Source organism: Sarcophilus harrisii, chromosome 5 (assembly GCF_902635505.1).
Source record: "Sarcophilus harrisii chromosome 5, mSarHar1.11, whole genome shotgun sequence".
Classification (NCBI taxonomy): Eukaryota; Metazoa; Chordata; class Mammalia; order Dasyuromorphia; family Dasyuridae; genus Sarcophilus; species Sarcophilus harrisii.
Window position 1 is genome coordinate 136,723,106 of NC_045430.1, and position 22,826 is coordinate 136,745,931.

Below are 22,826 nucleotides of genomic sequence, written 5' to 3' on the forward strand. Positions count from 1 at the left end.
ATTCTAGAGAGCAATTTGGTTATCAAAGTTATCAAATTGTGCATACCCTTTGATCTAGCAATGTTATTACTGGGCTTATATCCCAAAGAGATCTTAAAGAAGGGAAAGGGACCCACATGTTCAAAAATGTTGCCTTTTTTTGTAGTGGCTAGAAACTGGAAACTGAATGGATGCCCATCAATTGGAAAATAGCTGAATAAACTGGGGTATATGAATGTTATGTAATATTATTATTCTGTAAGAAATGACCAACAGGATGATTTCAAAGAGACCTGGAGAGACTTATATGAACTGATGCTGAGTGAAATGAGCAGAACCAGGAGATCACTAAACATGGCAACAACAAAAATATATGACGATCAATTCTAATAGATGGAGCTCTTTTCAACAATGAGATGATTCAAACCAGTTCCAATTGTTCAGTAATGAAGAGAGTCAGCTACATCCAGAGAGAGAACTATGGGAGATGAGTGTGGACCACAACAGAGCATTGTCACTCTTTCTGTTATTGTTTGCTTGTGTTTTTGTTTTCCTTCTCAGGTTTTTTTCTTTCTTTCTAGATTCAATTTTTCTTGTGCAGCAAGGTAACTGTATAAATATGTATACATATATTGGATTTAACATATACTTTAACCTATTTAATATGTATTGGACTACCTGCCATCTAGGGGAGGGGATGTGGGGAAGGAGGGGAAAAATTGGTACAGAAGGTTTTGCAAGGGTCAATGTTGAAAAATTACCTGTGCATATGTTTTATAAATAAAAAGCTACAATCATCATAATCAAAAATTTTTAAAAAGAAAATGTGTATTCTCTGTATCATTCAGTAATTATACTTCTATCAGGAACTGGATTGCTTTGGAACATCATATTTAAAAACATATTCCTTTCTTATACTTTCAACAAGGTTGTCTCCAATACAAATTTAGATAATTTCCATACATATTTGTAGATATGAAAAAAATGATATAAAGGTTATAAGCTAGTGATATTTTCTCCATTTTTCTCCTGCAGGAATATCACATGCATTTTTTCTTCCTCAAATATTTATTTCAGTTGTCTTTAGAATTAATCTCTCAAGAATTTCAAATCTGTCACTTCTAGTTCCAAAAGATCTCCTTTTGTGTATTCAGCTTAGGCCACCTGTTTTTCCCTTTTGTCTTCTTGTGACATTTCTTTTTTTCCCCTCTCACTAGTATTTTATTTGTCCAATTATGTGTAAACTTCTTTTCAACATTCATTTTTATAAGATTTTGAATTTCAATTTTTCCATTTCCCTTTTACTTTTTCCTTACTCAAGACAGCAAGAAAACTGATATATATTATACGACCATATTTGTCGTGGTAGTTAGGAAAAATTGGAACGAAAGGGGAAAACCATGAGAAAGAAAAATCAAACAATCAAAAAAGCTGAAAATAGTATGGTTTGATATACTTTCAGTTTCCAAAGATTTCTTTCTGGATGTGGATGGCATTTTCCATCCCAAGCCTGTTGGAATTGTCTTAGATTACTGTATTTTTGAGAAGAGCTAACTCTATCATAGTTGATCATCCCAGAGATTCTGCTCACTTCATTCAGCATCAGTTCATTCATGTAAGTCTTAAATAGCATGCCTATATTTAATTCATTTAAAAGTTTGATATTAGTGTCCAAACAGGTTGACTCTAATATTCCTGATGTCGGAAAATAGTTTTGTAATAGAAATTCTGAAACATTTTTTTCCTCTTCTTTTACTTTTTCCATAGTGATTTTTACATGATCTTGGGACAATGTGCTTTAATAGGTTCTGCCAGCTAACTTTCTGTCCATATGTTTTTCTCCTGCCACTGCTTTATGAGACTTTTTGTTTGTTTAGTGTACTTGGTAATACTGCTTGAAATCTATTTTCTTCTATTGTAAGATTAAAAAAAAACAAATTTATATGTTAAACTGATCTTATCTTTACTTCCTGTATGTTCAGTTAGAAAAAAAAATCAATGTGCATTTAATATTTCAGGATGTTTTTTTTTTTCATCTCCTTAACTGTAATGATATTTATATTAATTAGATTCCCCTAAGAAATAATAATTATAGCAATGTTTTTTATTTATCATTTTTATTGTTAACAGATTCAGATAAAGTTTAAACTCCTTTAAATGTATTTCCTATCTTCTCATTTTTAATTTTGTTGTCAGTTATTTTCAGTATTCTCTCTCTCTCTCTCTCTCTCTCTCTCTCTCTCTCTCTCTCTCTCTCTCTCTCTCTTTCTCTCCTCATAATCTCATTTGGTGTTTTCTTGACAGATACTAGGGCCATTTCCTTCTCTAACTCACTTTATAGATAAGGAAGCTAATAGAAATAAAGTGACTTACCCAGAGTCATATAGATAATAAGTGTCTCAAACTAGATCTGAACTCAGGAAGATAAGTCTTCCTGACTCTTGGCACTCTTTCCATCGTGACTAAAGTGACTCAGTATTTTAAATCTAACTTGGTATTAATTTTGAGCTTTGTTCTAAGATGTTGGTGATTTGATTATATGCAGAAAGTATATCTAGAAATTGAGGCCCTCAGTCAGTAAGCATTTATTAAGGAATAAATGCCAAGCATTTAGTGAGATACTGGGAATTAAAAACAAAACCAGGACAGTTCTTCTCCTTAAGAAGCTACTCTGATGGGGAAAACAACATGCACACACATAAGTGCATACAAAAGAAATGCACAGGAAATCAGCAGGGATGTGAGGTTTTATTACAACATGGGGGAGGGGATAAGTAAAAGCCTTGTGTAGGATATAACCTTGAATGATCTGAGTTTTAAAAGGAGCAGAAGAATCTAAGTGGAAGGCAGGAGGAAGGGTATACAAGGCACAGAAAATAGCTTGTTAAAAGATAGAAAGAATAGGAGAAAAGGCAAAGCAGGTGAGTCTTCTTGGAACACAAAGTGCATAAAGATAAAGAATGTTATTCTGGATTACATGTAGCTCAAGCCTATGTGCAATTCAGGTTTGAGATCTGAATTTAATGAGATGTTCATGAACTATAAAATCTAATAAAAAACAATTTTACTTAAGATAATAGTTAAAAAGATTCAATTCAAATAAAACATCATTCCCTGTGACTTATGCATTCTTCATAGCAATAGCCATTCTTGGTGAGAAATACAGCTTCACAGTGCAGGAGCAATAAGCCTAAACTTCTGACACCAACTCCCCATAAACTAAATCCTTTATGTTCCAAGCAACAAAAATGCCAAATCAATGATAAGGTAAAGAATGAATTCCTTATGCCCTTAAAGAGAAATCAGTCCAGCCTAAATAAAACAGGCACCACTCCTACCACAAATATGTAATATGCTAGAAAGGTCAAGAGTAGCCAGATTATGAAAAAATGAAATTCCATACTTAGGATTTGTACTTTCATTAGCATTATCATAAAGACGCTAGAGTTTTTTTGAGCAGTGAGGTGATTTGGTCAGACCTATGCTTGAAGGCTATCCAGTTGGCAGCTTTGTTGACAAGAAAGTCTTTAAGTCAGAGAAACTAAGGAACAGGATCTTTCAGTAGTAATACAGATGAGATTTAATGAGGGTCTAAATTGGGGAGTTAGATATAAGTAGAGAAAAGGGATGGGCATGAGATAAAGTACAGAGGTACTATGAACAAGTTGCTAGCTATTTAAATTTGAGGGTAAAGAAGAATTAGGGCTGACTGATATTGTGAATCAAGATTATTGAAAAGTGGTAGTGTTCCTAAAAGAAAAAGAGAGGTTAGAAAAAGGGATGAATTTGGGGGGAAGTATGAGTTTTATTTGGGAAATCTTGAGTTTGAGATACATAAGTGATTCATTTGGAAATGTTCATTTAGCTAGTTGGTGATGCTCATGAGAGAGACCAGGGCTTCATACATAGATCTGGGAGTCATTTCCAAACAGAAAATAATGAAATCCATGGGAGCTTATGAGATCAGTAAAAAAAAAATCACTCCCACATTGGTTACCAGTTATTTCCCACTCCTTAGATATAGTCATTTCATTTTAAATTATGTACTTGGTATTTGCCACCTGTCTCACCTACTGAGAAAACATTCATGATATATAAACTTGAGACTTCCTTGTAGTCTGTAAATTCCTTTTAATTCTTTCATTTTGGAATCTTGAACCATTTTTTCGCATCTTTTTTTTCACTGTTTTTCCTTACGCCTCCTTTCACAATGAAGTTACTAAGTATCAAAGCATGTGTTTATGCAATTTTGAGAATTATATTGTGTCCTTTGTGTTATTTCTCTCCTTCCTTATCTTAATGCAACAGTTTTAGGAGTATGTACTGCCATAATCTTCTTGGTGGAAAATTCTTAAGAGAATTGAAAGACAAGTTTATATAGAGTCCCATGAAATTATCTTTCTTGTCTCTGAATACATGATAAAAACCAATGTCAACAACATTTTTTTTTCTTCTCCAAGGAGAAGCTTAGTTGCAACTTCCTTTTATCTTCTACTTTCATTTATAAGAAGAATATTATTATTGATATTTAATTCTTCCCTTTGTATATCAATTCACTGGTCATTTGACAAGGATTTTTAATTGAGTATTCCAATAGTTAAGTCACTCAACCTTAAATACCTCTGGCTTTTCACTGACTCCTTTTCCTAAATCCTCTTTATTCCCCTTTTCCACATAACAACTGCCAAATCTTTTTGTATGATCTCATCCATATTCACCTGGAAAACATATGCAGAACTTTATAATAGTATACTAAAAGCTAAATAAATAAAGAGGTAAAAACATAAAATTATTTTTAAAATGTGTTTATCATTTTAAAAGTGCTTTTAGATACCATTACTGTTATCACTACAAAGGTTTTTTTTTTTTTTTTTAATTCTTTTTCACTTGTGCTTCCTATTCGTGAGATGGAAATATAAGCCACTTCAAAAAAAGTTTTGTTCTTAACTTTTCACATCTTAGTTGTTTTTAATTGATTGAGATTCTGTTTGTTTTGGGAGAATTCATCCATTAGGTTACATTTCTACAGAGATTCCAGAGTCCAAAAGGTTATGCCAATTTTCTTTGTTTTTCAGTATTTCCTTGTGTTCATACCAGGAATTCAATTTGGATGGTCCTTTCACATAACTTGCCTGGGGGTCTAATTAATGGCTCTGAGCTTCAATTACATTCAAATGGCTGGATTTGAAATACTGTCCTTATGTGACAATTACTACATTTCAGAATCGCTGTTTGTTAGTCCTGTGACACTTTACATATTGATTGATTTTTCACAAAGTTGCAGGATTTGTGCTTACTTTCAATATGTCACTTAAACCCAAATGAGAGATTTAGAGCCCTCAAAGTTACAGATGTGTGTTTGCTTTGCTGCCATCTGTTTTCCTGTCCAGGGAATTCCTAAGCTTAGAGTTTTATGTTTGTTTGGGTTTGTGTGTGTGTGTGTGTGTGTTGGGGGGGGGGGGGGGGGGGGGGGGGGCGGGTAGGGAGTGTCTTTAGTTTTTACCTGAAAGTGATTTTTTTACATGCTGAATTTTTAACTTTATTTTAATCTGCCAGATTTGGAATTCTGGAGTGTACTGTGTTACCCAAATCCTGGTTATGCTAACCATCTGCAGATTTTGTAAGTTGCTAGAAAAACATGGTCTACATTTCTGCTGTTTGCTTTATAATTTGCCAACTGCAAATCCCAAACATTCATCTCTGAATACTTACCAGGTTTGGGAAGAAAAAGACAAAAATGTCCATTTTTATATTTTTGAAGATCTGTTATGACTATATATTTGCAATTCCTTCAAAAAAGAGAGGAAGAAAAGAATGACACAGACACACACAGACACACAAACACACAGATATCCTTAAAAAAAAGTCTCTGAAAATTATTGTCAAATATTTTGATCTCTGCTTTTTTCTCTAATGATTGCTCTCTGTTTTCTTTATTCAGCTGATTGAAACTGAATGTTGGAAAAATATCAGGGCCAGACTTGGTCTTCAATAACAGATATGAAACTATCTTTATTTTTCTTCCTTCTTTGAAGAAGCAGTGGATAATACATATAAGCTAATACAGTATCTGGCAACTTTGTGATAATATTGATTGTTTTTAGTAAAGTTTTTATTTTCTTCTTTTTTTATTTATGTTTAAATCATAATTGGATATATAAAATAAAAAGCTACTTTTAAAAAATTTATATTGAATTCAGAGTAGTTTGAGACCTTTATGCTAGCATTCCCAAAGACGCACCTAGTTCTCCTGGAGTTGATGTATCAAAAGATTTTCTCAAAATTTTAGGATATCTTGCTACTTGAAATATATTTTAAACTCCTTGGTTTTAGAAAAGATATAAGTCCTGAATGAACAATATATATCAAATTACCCACATATGAATTTTGACATTTTTTTTTCAAAGCAGCACAATAAAGTGTTTGTAGCAATTCAGAAAAGACAAATTCCTACACTGCTTGTTAACTGTCTAACAATGACATTCAGTAAGTTAGTCAATAAATATATACGGTCTTAATCAGGAGAGAAAGCTCTTACCTTGGGGACCAGACAAATGGGGCATTTCAGGAGAAGCTGTGTTTAGGCCTTAGGGGGTCCCTCATGAGATGACTAATTAAACTTTTGTTCACTGTTTTAAAAAATTCTGGACACAATTAAGTGCTAGAAATTTTTAAAAAGGGAGGGGGAGAAGGTGGCAAAACATATCTGCCTTCAAGAAACTTATATTTTAACATGTGAATAACTAGATAAATTAAAACTGAAAAGTTGGAAAGCACTTCAAAAGGAGAAAGCATTAGTAGCAGTGGGGATTAGTAGCAGAGCACCATCTATAGAAGGTGGAAATTGATCTGAGTCTTGAAAGAAGTCAAGAAAACTAAGAGGGAGAGGTCAGGAGTCAGAGCATTCCAGGTGTCTGGTATAGCTAGTACAAAGGTATCAATATAGGAGATTAAATGTCACTTTTAAGGTTCTACAAGTAGACAGTGGTTGCTGGGTCATAAAACATGTAAAGGGAATTAACATGTACAAATTAACATGTAAGATAAATACAAAGGTAAGAAGAGGCCAAGTTATGAACAGCTTTAAACTCCAAACAAATACCTTTATAGTTAATTGTAGTCATCATGGAGCTATTAGAACTCATTGAGTAGAACCTATGATTTGAAGTATGGGAGGGATCACCTTGGTAGCTGAATGGAGTATGGAATGCATATTCGAGAAATAAGGCTATTACAATTATCGGTTATCCAGGGGAGAGTTCATAAGAGCTAGAATGTAAGTTGTGACTAAATGAGTGGTAAGATTAGTGTTATGGGTATAAAAACGACAAAATTTGGCAATAGATTGTATATGTGGGGGTAAATGCAAGTGAGGAATTAAGCATGATATTGAGTTTTCAGACCTTGATGACAGAGAACTTGTTAGGTCCACAGCAGTAATAAAGAGCTTCAGAAAAGGAAAAGGCTTATGGAGAATGAGTTTTAATGAGACTAAAATACCTACTAGTTTTCTTACAATAATTATAACTGCTTAGAAATTTTAAGTATATTCTTAGGAGCATTAGAATATTATTAGGAATATTAGAATGATATTTTAAATCACAATTCCTACTGATTGCACCAAAAATCTTATGAGCTAACCGAGCTAAAGTACCCCATAGTTGAAGGTAGATGGGAGGAAAGTAAGTCATTATGTGTTCAAAGTCACTACTTAATGTTTCTCAGTCTTCTAGGTGCAGATAAGAATATTTATAAAGTGTTGAGAGGTCCTTGAAAATGATGGTATACAGCCTAACCCAGTGCAAGAGATGAACCTTGCACTGTGACCCAAAGGTCAAAAGACATAACATAAAAGATCATCGTATGACAGTACTTGAGCTTCTCTGTATGTCTAGGACAGATTTATGTAGGTATGCATTTGCTGAAAGAGAAGGAACTTTTTAAGCTTAAATGATATATTATTACCTTTAGCCTATGTGAATCAGAAGGTGAGTCAGTGATTGATTAAAAGATGCTGTGATCCTAAATCAAAGGAATGAATGAAACTTCTTAATATGTAATATGAGCCAAATCAGAGAACTTGCAGGCATTAAAAAGATTCTGCATGAATACCAAAGGTCAGGCTTGTTTACCTTGAAGTTCTTTTGTTTACTGGTATTATTATCTTTCTGCCCTCAGAAAGTCAAATCTTCTGGCATCCTGTCAACAAAAAAGGCAGTGATAAATAGAGTGGAGACATACAGAAGTGGCCAGTGACTAAATGGCTGTTAATTTTGACATCTCCATAATCAATTCATTATGTTAGTGTGAACTAGTGTGCTGTTAAAACTTTACAGAAATAAGCAGGGAAGTGACACTTCAGCACAGAACTGGTTGACTCTCACTCCTCTGGGCTCAAGTTCTCTAAGGAAGTCATGAGGAAGGGCAAACAGAAGTATAGGGGGCCTAACTTATGGTCAACACAGTTGGTCAACTGACACTACTTTACAAGAGAAATATAACTCCCTGTGAATTGAACTTTGGCTTTAAAGGTCAGGCTTCTGGATATGTCTACGAGTTACTATCCAGTCATTAAACACCTATAATCCATTCCTGAGAATCGTTACACCAGAAACTACACTTGTTTTCTGTCTGACAGCTGGCTGCTTTCATCTGTGTCCTGCAATTTTAGTTGATTTTTCCCCTTTTTCTTTTCTCAAGAGTGAAGGAAGATAAAATAACTAGAGTGGTAGATGGTTGTGCAAAAAAGAGTATTTTAAGGGCTCTTTTGTGTAATGAAGCATCTTAACATTTGTTAGACTTTCAAAACTAAAAATATTAAAATTAGAATCATTCATTAAAAAATCAGTAGAATATTTACTGCTATTTTGGGTGCTAAACAAATACTGATTTATGGTCATAGGGTTATTTATTTAAAGACATAATATAAGGAACTTTCAAAGCTATCAAGTTTAGTTCTCTTATTTGACAGATGAGAAAAATGAAGACAAAGAGGCTAAATTACTTTTTCCAGAATCATACAGCTTCTTGTTGTCTAATATAGGAATTGAATTCTCCTTGACTTTACTATAAGTCCAAAGCCCTTTTTACAAATAGTTAAAAAAAAAAGGCAGCATGAGAAAGAAAAACATTTTTATTATAAATATTATTTAATGATTTTTTAAAAAAGTGATCGTTTATATGCTTAAAATGTCATTTGTAAACTTAAACAAGGGATATAAATGAAATGAACTGTGTTTTATATAGATAATGGTTTCCTTGCAGTCTGAATCTTTTTCCCCCCTATCATTCATGTATATTTTCTATAAAAGAATTCTTACAGTGCACACACACACACATATTCAAATACACAGGGCATCTGTGGTGTCCCAAAATTCAGTGCATTTTAAAGCTTGTCTATATATTAAGCTACTGAAGCTTATTAAGTAAAGATTTTAGGGAATAAATGCATGTATATATGTATTCATGTATGCATGGATATATAAGTATATGTATTTTATGTACATATGTGTATAGACACATATACACACCATTCCACTTTTATACTGGTCTACTGTTTAGAACCTTTTCTTAAATTTGAGTTTAATTATCTTTTGGTAATCTCCACCCACTATTCTAAGACAAAACATCCATCCTCAAATAACATTCTTCCAAATAATTATACTATTTATTTATGTATTTTTATTTCTTTTCTTTTTGAATATAGTCACATTAATATATTTGGCATAATATATATATAAATATATATAATTATATTGCATATATTCACACATATAATTATATGTGAATTATATAACCATATTCATATATAATTATATATGTGTACATTATATATATATGAATATCCATATATATGTGTAAATATATGTGTGTATGTATACTTGAAGCACAGTATTAGTTACTATTATGACTATTTGAAAAGACTTAAAGGTTGCAGAGTCATATTTAAACTCCATATTGAGAATGAAACAGCTCACTTTATTGTGCTCCAAAAACAAGGAGATAAATTCTTAGTTTCTACATAATTTTGAAAAGATATTTCTTTCTATGATATTATACATATATTTATTATACACGTGTATCATTTTTTAAACAATAGAAAATCTTTAGATTTCTACTATTTTTTAACTTTTGAAAGTTTCTTTTCCCTCAAATTGGGTAGATTTGCTTGTAAATTATATAAGGAGAATGGAAAATTCTTTCTTGTTACACCCACTTGAGATCTGACAAAAAGGTTTCTGTCTGAAGCAGATTCAATTAGGGATAAAAGAAGTTGTACAGGATTCATCCTATGAAGATATTCGTGACTTCATTGATGTGCAAGTTATTTGGATAAAAACTAGAATTTAAGTAATTTTCTCATTATAGTAAATGACAGCATATTATTTCCCCAGAGCAAATTACGTTCAACTTTTTTTCCATATTAGACTAAGAAATGGAGAAATAATTTCAATTATATAGTTATGTAAACTTTAAAGTAACAAAGGAATGTTTTAGGTCAAGTTGTTGTTATGCTGTAATCATAAAATTAATATATTTGATAGATTTTTAAAATTGATATTTGCATAAAAGACATTCATTTGTTTCATTTATATATAATAAAGAATCATAATAAAACAATAAGCACATATCTAGCAAAAGGATATGTTGTTTTGTAAATGGGCTTTTAAAATTCCTAAAATGCCCATTAAGTTAAAATAAGAGCAAATTTAAAAGGCTGTCTTTTCAAGTGTATAAGGAAACATCATTCTAAATAATATTTAGATTCAGATACAAACAAAATGATTGAAGAATAATAGTAACAGATCTTTGCTGAGCCATTATATTTTATCAATTTTGGTATCTTTCCTTTCATCATAAGAAAATAGTTTTATTGTTGAGGAGCTGAGCTGGTGTTTTAGTACTTTTCCTATATTTCAAGTTTTCATAGTCTAAGAAACAAATGTATAGATTGAACACTTATAAATAATCTATAGCACATATAAATAAGACCATGGAAAGATATCTAGTTTCAATTAATAATAACCATATTTTGTATAACCTTTTACCCATTTCTTTTTTTTCTCTTTTTCCCCCAGAATGATGTAGGAGGACAACGTAGTTTGATAAACAAATGGACAACTTTTCTGAAGGCCAGATTGATTTGTTCAATTCCTGGCAATGATGGAGCAGACACTCATTTTGATGAGCTTCGTAAGTCATGTGGATTTGTTTTCTCACTGTCTTAATAATTTTTACCCTTCCAAATGAATATGCCTAGAGGAGCAAGTTCCATATTTTCTTTCCAGATGACTCATTCTCTATTCTACAAGTAATTGAAATTTCCTACTCAGCAATACTCACATATGCAACATGTAATGCCACCAAGGAATGTCTTTTATTTTTTGTATGCAGTAAATGATCACTCTGTCTCTGAAAAGCATGTTCTTTGGTTTCTATATGAGATATTACAGATTTAGAAAAGAGAAAGAGTGATTACTTAGTGAAGGTTTCAAAATGACCTTAAACTAACCTTAAGCTAAGTTGACCATGAAACTCTGGGTTCTTATGTGAACTGAGTATTCATTTACTCATTTTCCTGAGTAGCAGGTAAGCCCAGATATTTGTGCTCCCTGGATTCAATAGTTTTCAGTTTAAGAGTCAGAGAATGTTCACCAACCATTTTTGATCTCTCTCCTTCCCCACATTGATATAAAAATACTTGGATTTACTGTAGATTTTATCCAGTAGCAAGTTCTCAACTTCCCAATCAGTACAATTATGAGTTGGGAATAGCAATAAAGCACCATTTCCTAATGACTGCATTTCTGACAATCAGAAAAATGTCAGAAAAGTGATGAAACCTCTTGACCTTAGCTCATGTGGTCCTTTCACAGGAGTCATAAAACCTGTTCAGTACTTAAAGTTTTTCTAGCCTAATAGAATTTGTCTCAGTTTGGATTCCATTGGCATAGTTTTTAGGAAGTCAGACTCACATTCTATGGCAGAGTCAAGCAATGGAAGTTTGTTTAAAAGTAATATAATAGTAATGTTACAGCCAGTTTGGGGAACATTTTGCAATTTATGAAAAATTTCATGCAAGATAATAATTATGCATTTATCAGAATGGGCCTGTTGATGTACATTTAGAGGATCTAGTTTCAAATCTTGCCTTTTTCATTTATTTTCTATGAATTTGGGTAAATTTTTTCCTCTTTCTGAGCCTTAGCTTCCTTATATTTAAAATGGAGATGATAGTTTAGGTGACCATTTTATCATTAAAGCTATAATCCTGTGAACTTTGTCTTATTTGATTACAATATTGACCAAGAATATTTAATTTTTGTCATGTACCTACATACATTACAAACTGTCCTGTACTCCCAAAGTCTGAGTCCCTTTTAAGGTTTAGAAGTTTCTAAGCAGGGGACTACTGTAATATATTTACCCATTCCCAGTTTTTAGGAAGTTGGAAGGCATATTGTTTACATAGTTTTATATACTGACAATTAAATTATTGTCAAAATGATGTTCACACCACATTGTCATATAAACTATTTTCAGGATGATAATAGACTGCAATATTGGGTCACTCAGTAGTACGTATATTGTCAAGATGATCATTACTTAGCACTTGATTGTAATGATAATAAAATATATTTCTACAAATTTTAACCTTTTTTGCAGGCTTTGTAATTTTAACTTTAAAAAAACTCTGAATTTTAGATATTTTTAGTAACTTTTAAAGTAAGACTACTAAACCTTGGAAATACTTTTTTTTTTCATTTATAGAGGATATCTTCTTACTTCCCACAAAAGATGAAAGAAACCCTGTGGTATACGGTGTTTTTACTACAACCAGGTATGCTCTGCGTAGTTTTTCCTTTTTATTTATATTTTATAAATTGCATTAATAACTCTTCCTTTTTTTCCCTTTTCTGATCCCATTATTACTTCAGACTAGTCAAGTGAGGCAAGTTAGGTACTTATTTCTATATTCACTTCATAATAGCATAAAATGATGCACGATGCACATATAAGTTGAAAGCTGAACAGTTAGGGAAGTTTTTAGTGGCAAAAATAAAATTAGAACCATGGTCTTCCAAGTACAGGATTTTTAAATTTTCTAGTTAGATGGTGTTGGACCTGGAGTCAAGAAGACCTGAGTTTGATTCTCATCTCAGAAACTTTGTAGCTTTGTGATCCTGAGCAAGTCATATAACCTCTCTTTGCCACGGTTTCCTCAACTGTAAAATGGTATAACAGAGTTATTGTGGGGATCAAATGAGATAATATCTGTAAAATGCCCAGGACACAGAAGGTGTTATATAAATGCTTATTTGTTTTACTTCTTCAGTTTCATGGTTCCCTCTGCCTCTGAAATTCAGTGTGATGTGTATTTACCTAAATCATGATGTTTGTGACCTTCTTAAAGATTGTTTTTCCTGTGTGTTTTATGGTTTTTTTTTTTGTTATTACTTAGCTTTCTCTTTTTGAAATACTACATTTTGTATGTATTAATCACTTCCTGACAATATTTAATAATATTTTTGGAAAATATTTGATCTTTCTGACATATTGCTTGACATATTTTGTTTTTTTTTATATGAATTAAAATGTTTTTCAATAAGGTTTTTTATTTTCTGAATACCTGAACAGCTTGTTTTCAACATTCATCCTTATAAAACCTTGTGTTCCAATTTTTTCCTTCTGCTCTTCCTCCCATGCTTTCCCCAAATGGTAAGCAATCCTATATATGTTAAAACATGTGCAATTTTTCTATACATATTTCCACAATTATCATGCTGCACAAGAAAAATCAGATCAAAAAGGGAAAAAATGCAAGCAAATAACAACAAAAAAGTGAAAATACTATGTTACAATCATACTCAAAGTATGATCCTTTCACTAGGTGCAGATGGTTCTCCCAAGACCATTGGAAATGGTCTGAATCACTTTGCTGTTGAAAAAAGCTACATCCATAAGATGTTTGTTTGTTTGTTTGTTTTGTTTTGTTTTGTTTTGTTTTTTTACAATATCCCTTCTCAACATATTGTCACATATTGCACTTTCATCTGGTGTAACATTGCAAATTTTGTTAATTACATTAACAAAGGAAAATATATGTGGCAGATTAACATTAAAAACATGGTCAACATGCAATTATTTGCAGATGGAATGATAATATATCCAAAAAATCAAAATGTTTCAACTAAAAATTAATGAAGACAATAAATTAGTTCAAGATCAAAAAACAGAAGTTAACTCAAAGAATGTTCACATTCCTATTATTAATAATAAAAATTATTTTTAATCACAAAAAAGAAACCCTATTTGTAATGGAAAGAAAAGTCATAAACTATTTGTGTATAGTAAAAACAAAAGAAGGTCTAGATAAGTGGTGAGATATTAAATACTCATAAATATAATATGTTAATTCTCATCAAAATAATCTCTATATTCAATACAATACCACAGAAAATTCCAAGGCATTTCTTCATAAAACTATATAAATAATAATGTAATATATATGGAAGACACATAATAAGACAATAAATAGTGAACACTTTGGCATTTTGTATTCACTTTATCTTTCAGTAAATTTGTAATTGTAAAAATATATAACCCTGTAAAATATTAATTTAGGAAGTCTTTTTCATTCTATACATTTATCAAGGTGCACTTCATGAATGCACTGATCATTCTCATAAAATTATCGTAGAGGTTGGAAGAAGGTATATAAATTAGTAGATGTTAATATCCCCTTAGTCATCTATTTTAGTAACAATAAAGTTCAAGACTTTAAAAGCTTTTGAATCTGTTCCTTAATGGTCTTTTTTTGGGGGGGGCATTAATTTTCAAGTATTTTGTTTTTTGCCAATTACAAGTAAATTTTTTTAACATTTTTAAAACTGAGTTCCAAATTTAATCTTTCCTGAACTCCCCTCTCATTGAGAAGACAGTTTGATATAGCTTATACATGTGTAGTCATGCAAAACATATTTCCAAATTAGTCATATTGTACATGAAAATTAAACCACCCCACTACAAAATAAGTAAAATATAATAAATGTTTTTTTTTTTTTTAAAGTATGCTTCAATTTGCATTCAGATTCCACTTATTCTTTCTTTGGAGGTTAGTAGGATTTTTCATCAAGAGTCTCTTAGAATTGTTTTTGATCAGTGTATTGCTGAGAATAGCTAAGTCATTTAGAGTTGATCATTGTACAATATTTCTGTTACTGTGTACAATGTTTTTCAGGTTCTGCTTATTTCATTTTGTATCAGTTTGTGTAAGTTCAGGTTTTACTGAAAGCATTCTGCTTATCATTTCTTATAGCAAAATTGCATTCTATCACAATCATGTACCAAAACTTTGTTCAACTTCCTCAATTAATGGGCATCGCCTCAATTTCCATTTCTTTGCCACTGCAAAACAAAGCTGCTATAAATATTTGGGGGGGGGTGAGGGTGTGTGTGTGTGGTCTTTTCCTGTTTATCTCTGGAATGCAGACTTAGTAATGCTACTGCTAAATCAAAGAGTATGCAAAGTTTTAGAGTCTCACTTATGTTCTTAAAATTATGTGATTTCTAAGAGTTTCTCTATTTTACTAGTCCATGTGTTCTTCCTGCTCCCACCTCTTCTTTTTCCCTCCCTTCCTCTCTTCCTTCTACCCTCTCTTCCTTCCTCCTCTTCCTTTCTCCCCTTCCTCCTCTCTTCCTTCCTTCCCTCCCTTCCTCCTTCCCTCCCTTTCTCCTTCCCTCTCTTTCTTCCTTCCTTCCTTTTTTCCTTCCTTCCTTCCTTCCTTCCTTCCTTCCTTCCTTCCTTCCTTCCTTCCTTCCTTCCTTCCTTCCTTCTTTACTTCCTTTCTTCTTCTGACCCTTCCTCTTTTCCTCATTCTATCCCAGCCTCCCTTGGCCAGACTTGCCCCCCCAAAAAAAAGCTACCAAGTATGTGAATCTGGAATTACAAAAATTCAAATCTTCCTGATTCCAGTCTAGCATTTCTTATCCTCTGCTACATAGTTTCCTATATTTCTAATTACATGTATATGTCAAAATCATACTAAATATTTGGGAAAATATAATTTATATAACTTCATTTAACCCTCTTATTGCCAGTTTTGATTGAGCAATAAAACAAGGAAAGATAATAATATATAAAGGTGTTTGCTAGTGGCATAGTGTCCATATCAATATAGAAAGTATGAACCTAATGATATTCTCCAGTTGTTGCTCTTTATGAATGATATTTTGCTGATCACATCCATTTCTAGAATGTTCAAGAACTTTCTAAATGCAATTTGTCATCACTCAAAAGAGTTTGATATAATAATTCATAAGGAAGAATTTGATTTATAAGAAATATCTACTATCTATTTATGTCATTTTGTTGGATAGACTGGAAAGCAAGAGAATAAAAAAGTTAAAACCAAAAATCTGGTCAAAAATATACACCATATTAATGTTTGATGAATACATAGATATTTTGATGCAGAAAAGTATCATTATTTTACAAATATACTTAAAAATATTTTGGGCAAATCCTTTAGCAAACTAGTATAGAACCATATTTCAATGAATTTCAGTTATGAGCGTAAATAAAACATAAAAGAAAAGCTTTTTTTTCAAATGAAAGAAAATAGAATAATACCATTTTGATCTCATTTACATAGAGAAGAAGAATCCTCAACCTTTTTAAAATCAAACATGCAGGAATTGTTAGGACAAGATGAATGTACTTGCTTATTAAAATGAAAAAAGAATCATGTAAAATACATATACATGTAATTAAGTTAACTAATAGATTTGGTGAATATTTATGGTTAATTTGTCTGATAAAACTTGATTTGCAGACTAAATAAAAAAAAAAAATTAAGTATCCAAAAAGGTAAATTCCTTTCAGTAAAGGACAGATGGTCAAATAATATAAATAATTTTCAAAAGAAGAAATACAAAATATAAATAGTCTAAAATGCTTAACCTTATGAGTAATCAAACATGAAAATTAAAGTAATTTTGAGTTATCACATTATTAAAAATAATTAAAACATTGAAACTTTTAGTGATGTGGAGAAAAATAGTTTTTATTTGATGCTTATGAATTTGAAAAATTACATAGTCTTTCTAGTTAGTAATTGGGATATAAATTATAAAATAAGATTATTCACTTAATGGGATTATTCTGGAGATTGTTACAAAAATGACAGCAAAAGGGGTTATTTATTCTACAGTTTTTGTAGCACTGCTATTATTCCAATAAAAAAAATTGGAAGAAATCTGAATGTCTCATAGCAAAAGAAAAAAAGTCAGATAAAATGCATATTGGTGGCAGTTATATCAATGTGTTAGATTAATCAATTAATCGGCATTTATTAAGGAGCATCTACTATAGTACTGCCAGGTACTATATTGTGCTAAGTGCTGGTAATACAAACAACAACAACAACAACAAATAGCAAAAGTCTTCCCTGACCTTATAATTTAAGGTTTTGTTATATAATGAATAAATAAATATATACAAAGCAAGCTAGCTATGTACAATACAAGTAAAAATAAATAAGAGAGGCAAGGTATTAGAGTTGAGAAAACAATATAAAGAAAGATGAAAACACATTTAAGTAATAAACTAAGTAAGCCAAGACACACACACACACACACACACACAGGTAGAGACAGAGAGACAAAGACAGACTAAAAAAGAGAGACAGAGAGAGACCAGGAGCATGAGGGCAGTACCAGAAGTGAGTACACACCAAGTATAAACATTAAAATGAAAGAGTGAATGAAATGGAAACTCAAAAGAAATAACTAACAAATGTTCTTTTTTCGTTGATTGAAATTTTCTTGTTTGGATGCATGAAGTTGCAAATTGAATCTAATTGGCAAATACTGATATTTAATATTTCATTTACATTAAATCACCAAAAATATTTCACTACATGGATTAAGATGATAAACGAAACCATCACTTTGAACACCAGTTTTCTGTTAATGTCTATAATGATGACTAAGAAATATGAGACCAAAGATCAAATGCCTGCTCTGATGAACTATCTTAGCCACTGTTATTTTCCCCTCCCACCTCACTATTCACAGAATTTCCTTTGAAGCTATTGTGAGATCTACACATAAAGTAGAATATTTGTGCCAAGAAAAATTAGCCCCCAGACATTTTTTCCTAAGAAATTTCTATCAGCTCAGAGTCTGGAGTTACAAAACAATTTCTTCTTGTCAAGCTTCATTTTATTTTTTAAAAAAAGTACTTCTGAAAATCTAGATAATATTGAGCTTCATAGTTCTTGCATCCAATCAGAAGAATTTTTAATATGTACTAATAACAGAAGATGACATTGTGAATTTATGATGATGTTCCTTTATTCCTTCAGTGTAATTTTTTTTTTCTTCTGCTTTCTGGTTAGTGTCATTTTGCCATGTTGCCCATTAATGTCATCTCATGGATATTAACAGTGGAACTATTAGTGTTATAGTCTAATTAGCTCATTTGTGTCATGACAAAATTCTATTTCCCTTGACTCATAATGATAATTCCTTTTTAGTTACAGGAGCTACCAGAAGTTTCCAATTAAAAGACAATATGGTAAAGACAAAGGAAAAAATGACCTAGTATGAAGACTTGTTGCAAATTAATTGAATGAGAAAAGTATTATATCTTTATTACATTTGTAATATATTACATATTATAGTATGAGAGATGTTACATTATCCCTTGTATAATATGGACATTTTACCATTGTAATTGTTATAAACTTTAGTTTGATATATGTATATATATATATATATATATATATATATATATATATGCTTAAAAATCATGGTGTTAGAAAAGAAAATAGTAATTGACTTTAATTATCTTTTTGCATCCCTTAAAGATTAAAACATACATTTATAAAGGAAATTTCTCTTTATTTCAGCTCCATCTTTAAGGGTTCAGCTGTTTGTGTTTATAGCATGGCTGACATTAGAGCAGTTTTCAATGGCCCATATGCTCATAAAGAAAGTGCAGATCATCGATGGGTCCAGTATGATGGAAGAATTCCTTACCCAAGACCTGGAACAGTATGTATCCAATTTTATATAACCTATTACATTTTTCCCTCTTTCATTTTTTCTCTTTTGCCCTAACTCTTAGGGTTCTTAATTTATTCTTTCACTATGGTAAAATAAGTATTTAGCACAGCAGCATGTGCTGTGGTTTCAAAATAAATAATGTTTGGTGAGTTTGATTATCTTTTCAAACCTTTGTTTTAGCTCAAGATTCTCCCTGTGGATTATCTGTTCTACAAAATAATAAATTACCATTACAAGGAATAAACTTCTCTTCAATTCTAGGAGCTTTAATGTTCTACAAGCTCAATATGGGTTAGCACTGTGCTATAAGCAGCACTGAACAAAAATGTTAGTGTGATTTTAAGCTATTAATAGAAATATTTTGTTCAGTAAAGTGATGGCAGTCTCTGCATTCTTTCTCAAAAAAGTATTTTTTGGAAGGCCATCGATAATCTAGAATGCATCTAAAAAGCTTACTATACCTAGAAAAATGAGACTATTATTGCTATTCAGATGTTTAGTTTTGGATTTTTCTTGGCAAAAATGCTAAAGTGGTTTGCCATTTCCTTCTCCAGCTCATTTTATAGTCAAAGAATCTGAGGCAAACAAGGTTAAATGATTTGCCCAGGGTCGCACAGATGATAAGTGTCAGATGCCAGATTTGAACTCAGGAAGACGAGTCTTTCCTGACTTCAGGCCCTACACTCTATCCACTGTGCCATCAACCTACTAGCTGGCTCAATGAAGGTACTCAAATCCATTCCATTCGTATAAGGCTTATTTGAAGGAACTAGGATTGTTTAATAGATGTAAGAGAAGACTAAGAGAGGGAAAGACATAATGTCTGTCTAAAAATATTTGAAGATTTGTTAACTGAAGAAAGGATAAGACATTTGCATACTCCTTCGTCCATGAAAAGCAGAAAGTGGAATGGGGGTATATATATATATATATATATATATATATATATATATATATATATTTTTTTTTTTTTTTTTTTTCAAAACTCAATGCTCAGAATCCTACAGTAGAGACTGGATCATTACTCTTTAAGTGAGTTTTAAGAAGATTCACATTTCACATAGAGAACCAATGATATCTAAGACCTTATATAATTAAAAAATTATGTCATTCTGTAAAAATAAAATGCTTATTTATAAATTTGCTAATAAAATTTTTAATGTCCCTTTTTTAATAAATTTTCTCTACCATTTGTTGTTTTCCTTTTCTGTCATGTTAACCAATCTGATAAGTGTCTCAGAGTTATTTTATTTTGCATTTTTCTTTTTTGTATGACTATTGATAGCTTTGATTTTTTCTTAAAATTTCTTGTTCATATCCTTTGACCATTTATTAATTGGGGAATGACTTTTATTTTTATACATTTAGTTCAGTTCCTATATATTTGAGAAATGAGGGTTTTATCAAAGAAGCTTGTTGCAATAAATTCTTTCTAGTTTCAGGTTTTTCATTTTAAACATATTATGAATCTGTTAATAAAATTTGGCCAACATATACATGCATACATATATATAATATATATTATAATGTACATGTAATATAATATATATATATATAAAATTATATATATAATGAGCCTACTATAAGAGAAAAGTTAAATATTCCCTCTCCTCAAAGGTGTTTGCATTATGTCAGGAGTCTTTGTATATAAGATATGACTATGTGCATATAAGCATATTTATATAGGTATATATAAAGCATATGCAAAATAGATACAAGGTGATTTGAGAAAGGTATTACTTCCAAATGGATGACCAGGAAAGTTTACCTAAAGAATGCTTGAGTTGAATCTTGACTGAGAAGAAAGACTCTAAATGTGTTTCATAAATGGTGGAAAAGGCAAATAGATGGAAATTAAGTGCCATGTATGAGGAAGAGTAAGAAGCCATATTGACTAAATCATACAGTCTATGAAGAGAAATAATATATAAAAAAAATTAGAAAATATAGATGATTACCCAGTTGTAAAGGGATTTAAATGACAAAAAGGGGAGTTATTATTTGCTACTACAGGTAATGGGGAATCATTAGAATTTATTGAGCAGGGGAATGGTCAAACTCTCTGGCCCATAGTAAGCTCTTAATAAATCCTATATTGATTAGCTTGTGAATTGATATAAAGAATATAATTTTAAGAGCTATTGGGAAGATTGAATAGGGCCATATTTGAAAAATGGAAAATAATTAAAGAATAGTTGAAATAAGAAAGGATGGCATTAATTGTTCATTAAAAATAAAAGGCAAAATTTATCTTAGAATCATGAATTGTGGAAAGAGGGAAAAGCAACCCACCTGTGCTAAAAAAGTAAAATTTAAATTCATACTTCTAGTTTTTTTTTAGATTTAGCACAGATAACCCCAATATTAATACTGTATGTGGAAAAGAAAAATGTGTCCTGGAAGGACATTCCTCTCAAATATCTAAATATTTTGGGAGGGATTGTTTGAGGTCTGGATTTTTTTGGTTAATTACCTCAAAAGCAGTTTAAATATGTAGATACAGTAGCTACATCCTATAATTTGCCCTGAAAATGAAATTAATGATGAAAACGACTAGGTCCTGATGGAGAGATCACATTACATTCCAATTACAACTACCATGTGTGTTGGGAGAAACTGTATGCTAGAGATCCTGTCAACGCTGATCGTTATCACCACTTTTCCTGCCTATGACTTAAAGTTGTGAATGTTTTATAAGGCTCAAAGACAAACTAATGCTTTCCATAACTCTCCCTGTTAGTCTGTAGTCACTTCTTTGAAACTTATACAAGTGATCTTTAAAAATGACTTTATTAAATGTAAAAAAAAAAAAAAAAAAAACGTTCTTGCTCCCCCAAAAAAGAACCCATTATTTGTATTCAACATATAGCACCTAATTCTGACTATTGAGTGGCCCAAACATTATAAAAAATACCAAACTAGTAAAGGCAATTGTCCCTATGATTTGATGCAAGAAAAAGAAAAAAGAAATCAGGTTTGAGTAGTAAATCCCTTAGGAAGTTTTGAAGACAGTAAGAATGAGTCTAGGTAGCAACAGGAACATGCTACCATTGTCCTTAGCATAGATCATTTTAGAAAGTTCTGTTATTCTCCTTTTAGTCTGACATCTAAAAAGCTATAGATATCAATTTCTTTTGGGAGGAATAAATCCTTTAGAAATCATTTGTAATGAAAATGTCAACATGAAGGGAGATTTCACAGAATTAGGATTTATCTTTTTTTCTTGAGAGTTAAGAAGACAAACTATCTTTTCCTTATAGGATTTTATACTACCAAGTAGTCTTTGTATTAAAGGTTTGCTCTATGTTTATTCGTTTGTTTTTCACTTGGTCTCTTTGGTCTAAGTTCTCTGGGAATGGATACATGAATAAAAAATAATCTAAATAACATACCCCCTACCTACAAGGAATTTAAATAATAAAGTGGCTGTGTGCAATATATGTAGGTCCTGGGAAGAGATTTTTGATCTATTGAATCACAAAGATCGTTCACATATCATGCACTTTAGTATTGATTTGATTCCTTTTGGAAAATAGCAACAGCAAGCAAGAAAGTAATATTTCCAAGGCTCTGTATATGGTAAGTAGCTTGTTATATATGATCAAAGACAGTGATTTCAAATAGAAACTGGGATCTCTAATTCATATATAAGGATTAATAAACTGACCTAGCTTTTTAAAATGTCATATTATTTATGTTTTATTATATTTCCTAAGTATTTTCCAATTGCCCTTCAATCTGCTATGGACTATATTTGAATATGATAAAGTATGTAT

At 31.2% G+C, this 22,826-nt stretch overlaps 1 protein-coding gene across 1 annotated transcript in view; it reads left to right on the plus strand.

Moving 5' to 3' along the window:
* The window catches only part of SEMA3D (semaphorin 3D), a 224,726-nt gene that overhangs the window by 158,622 nt on the left and 43,278 nt on the right, over positions 1-22,826 (plus strand). Inside the window, exons 9-11 of the mRNA XM_031938642.1 lie at positions 11,058-11,172; positions 12,751-12,820; positions 18,894-19,038. Coding sequence (XP_031794502.1) covers positions 11,058-11,172; positions 12,751-12,820; positions 18,894-19,038 — 330 coding nt within the window. The remainder of the gene's footprint in view (positions 1-11,057; positions 11,173-12,750; positions 12,821-18,893; positions 19,039-22,826) is intronic.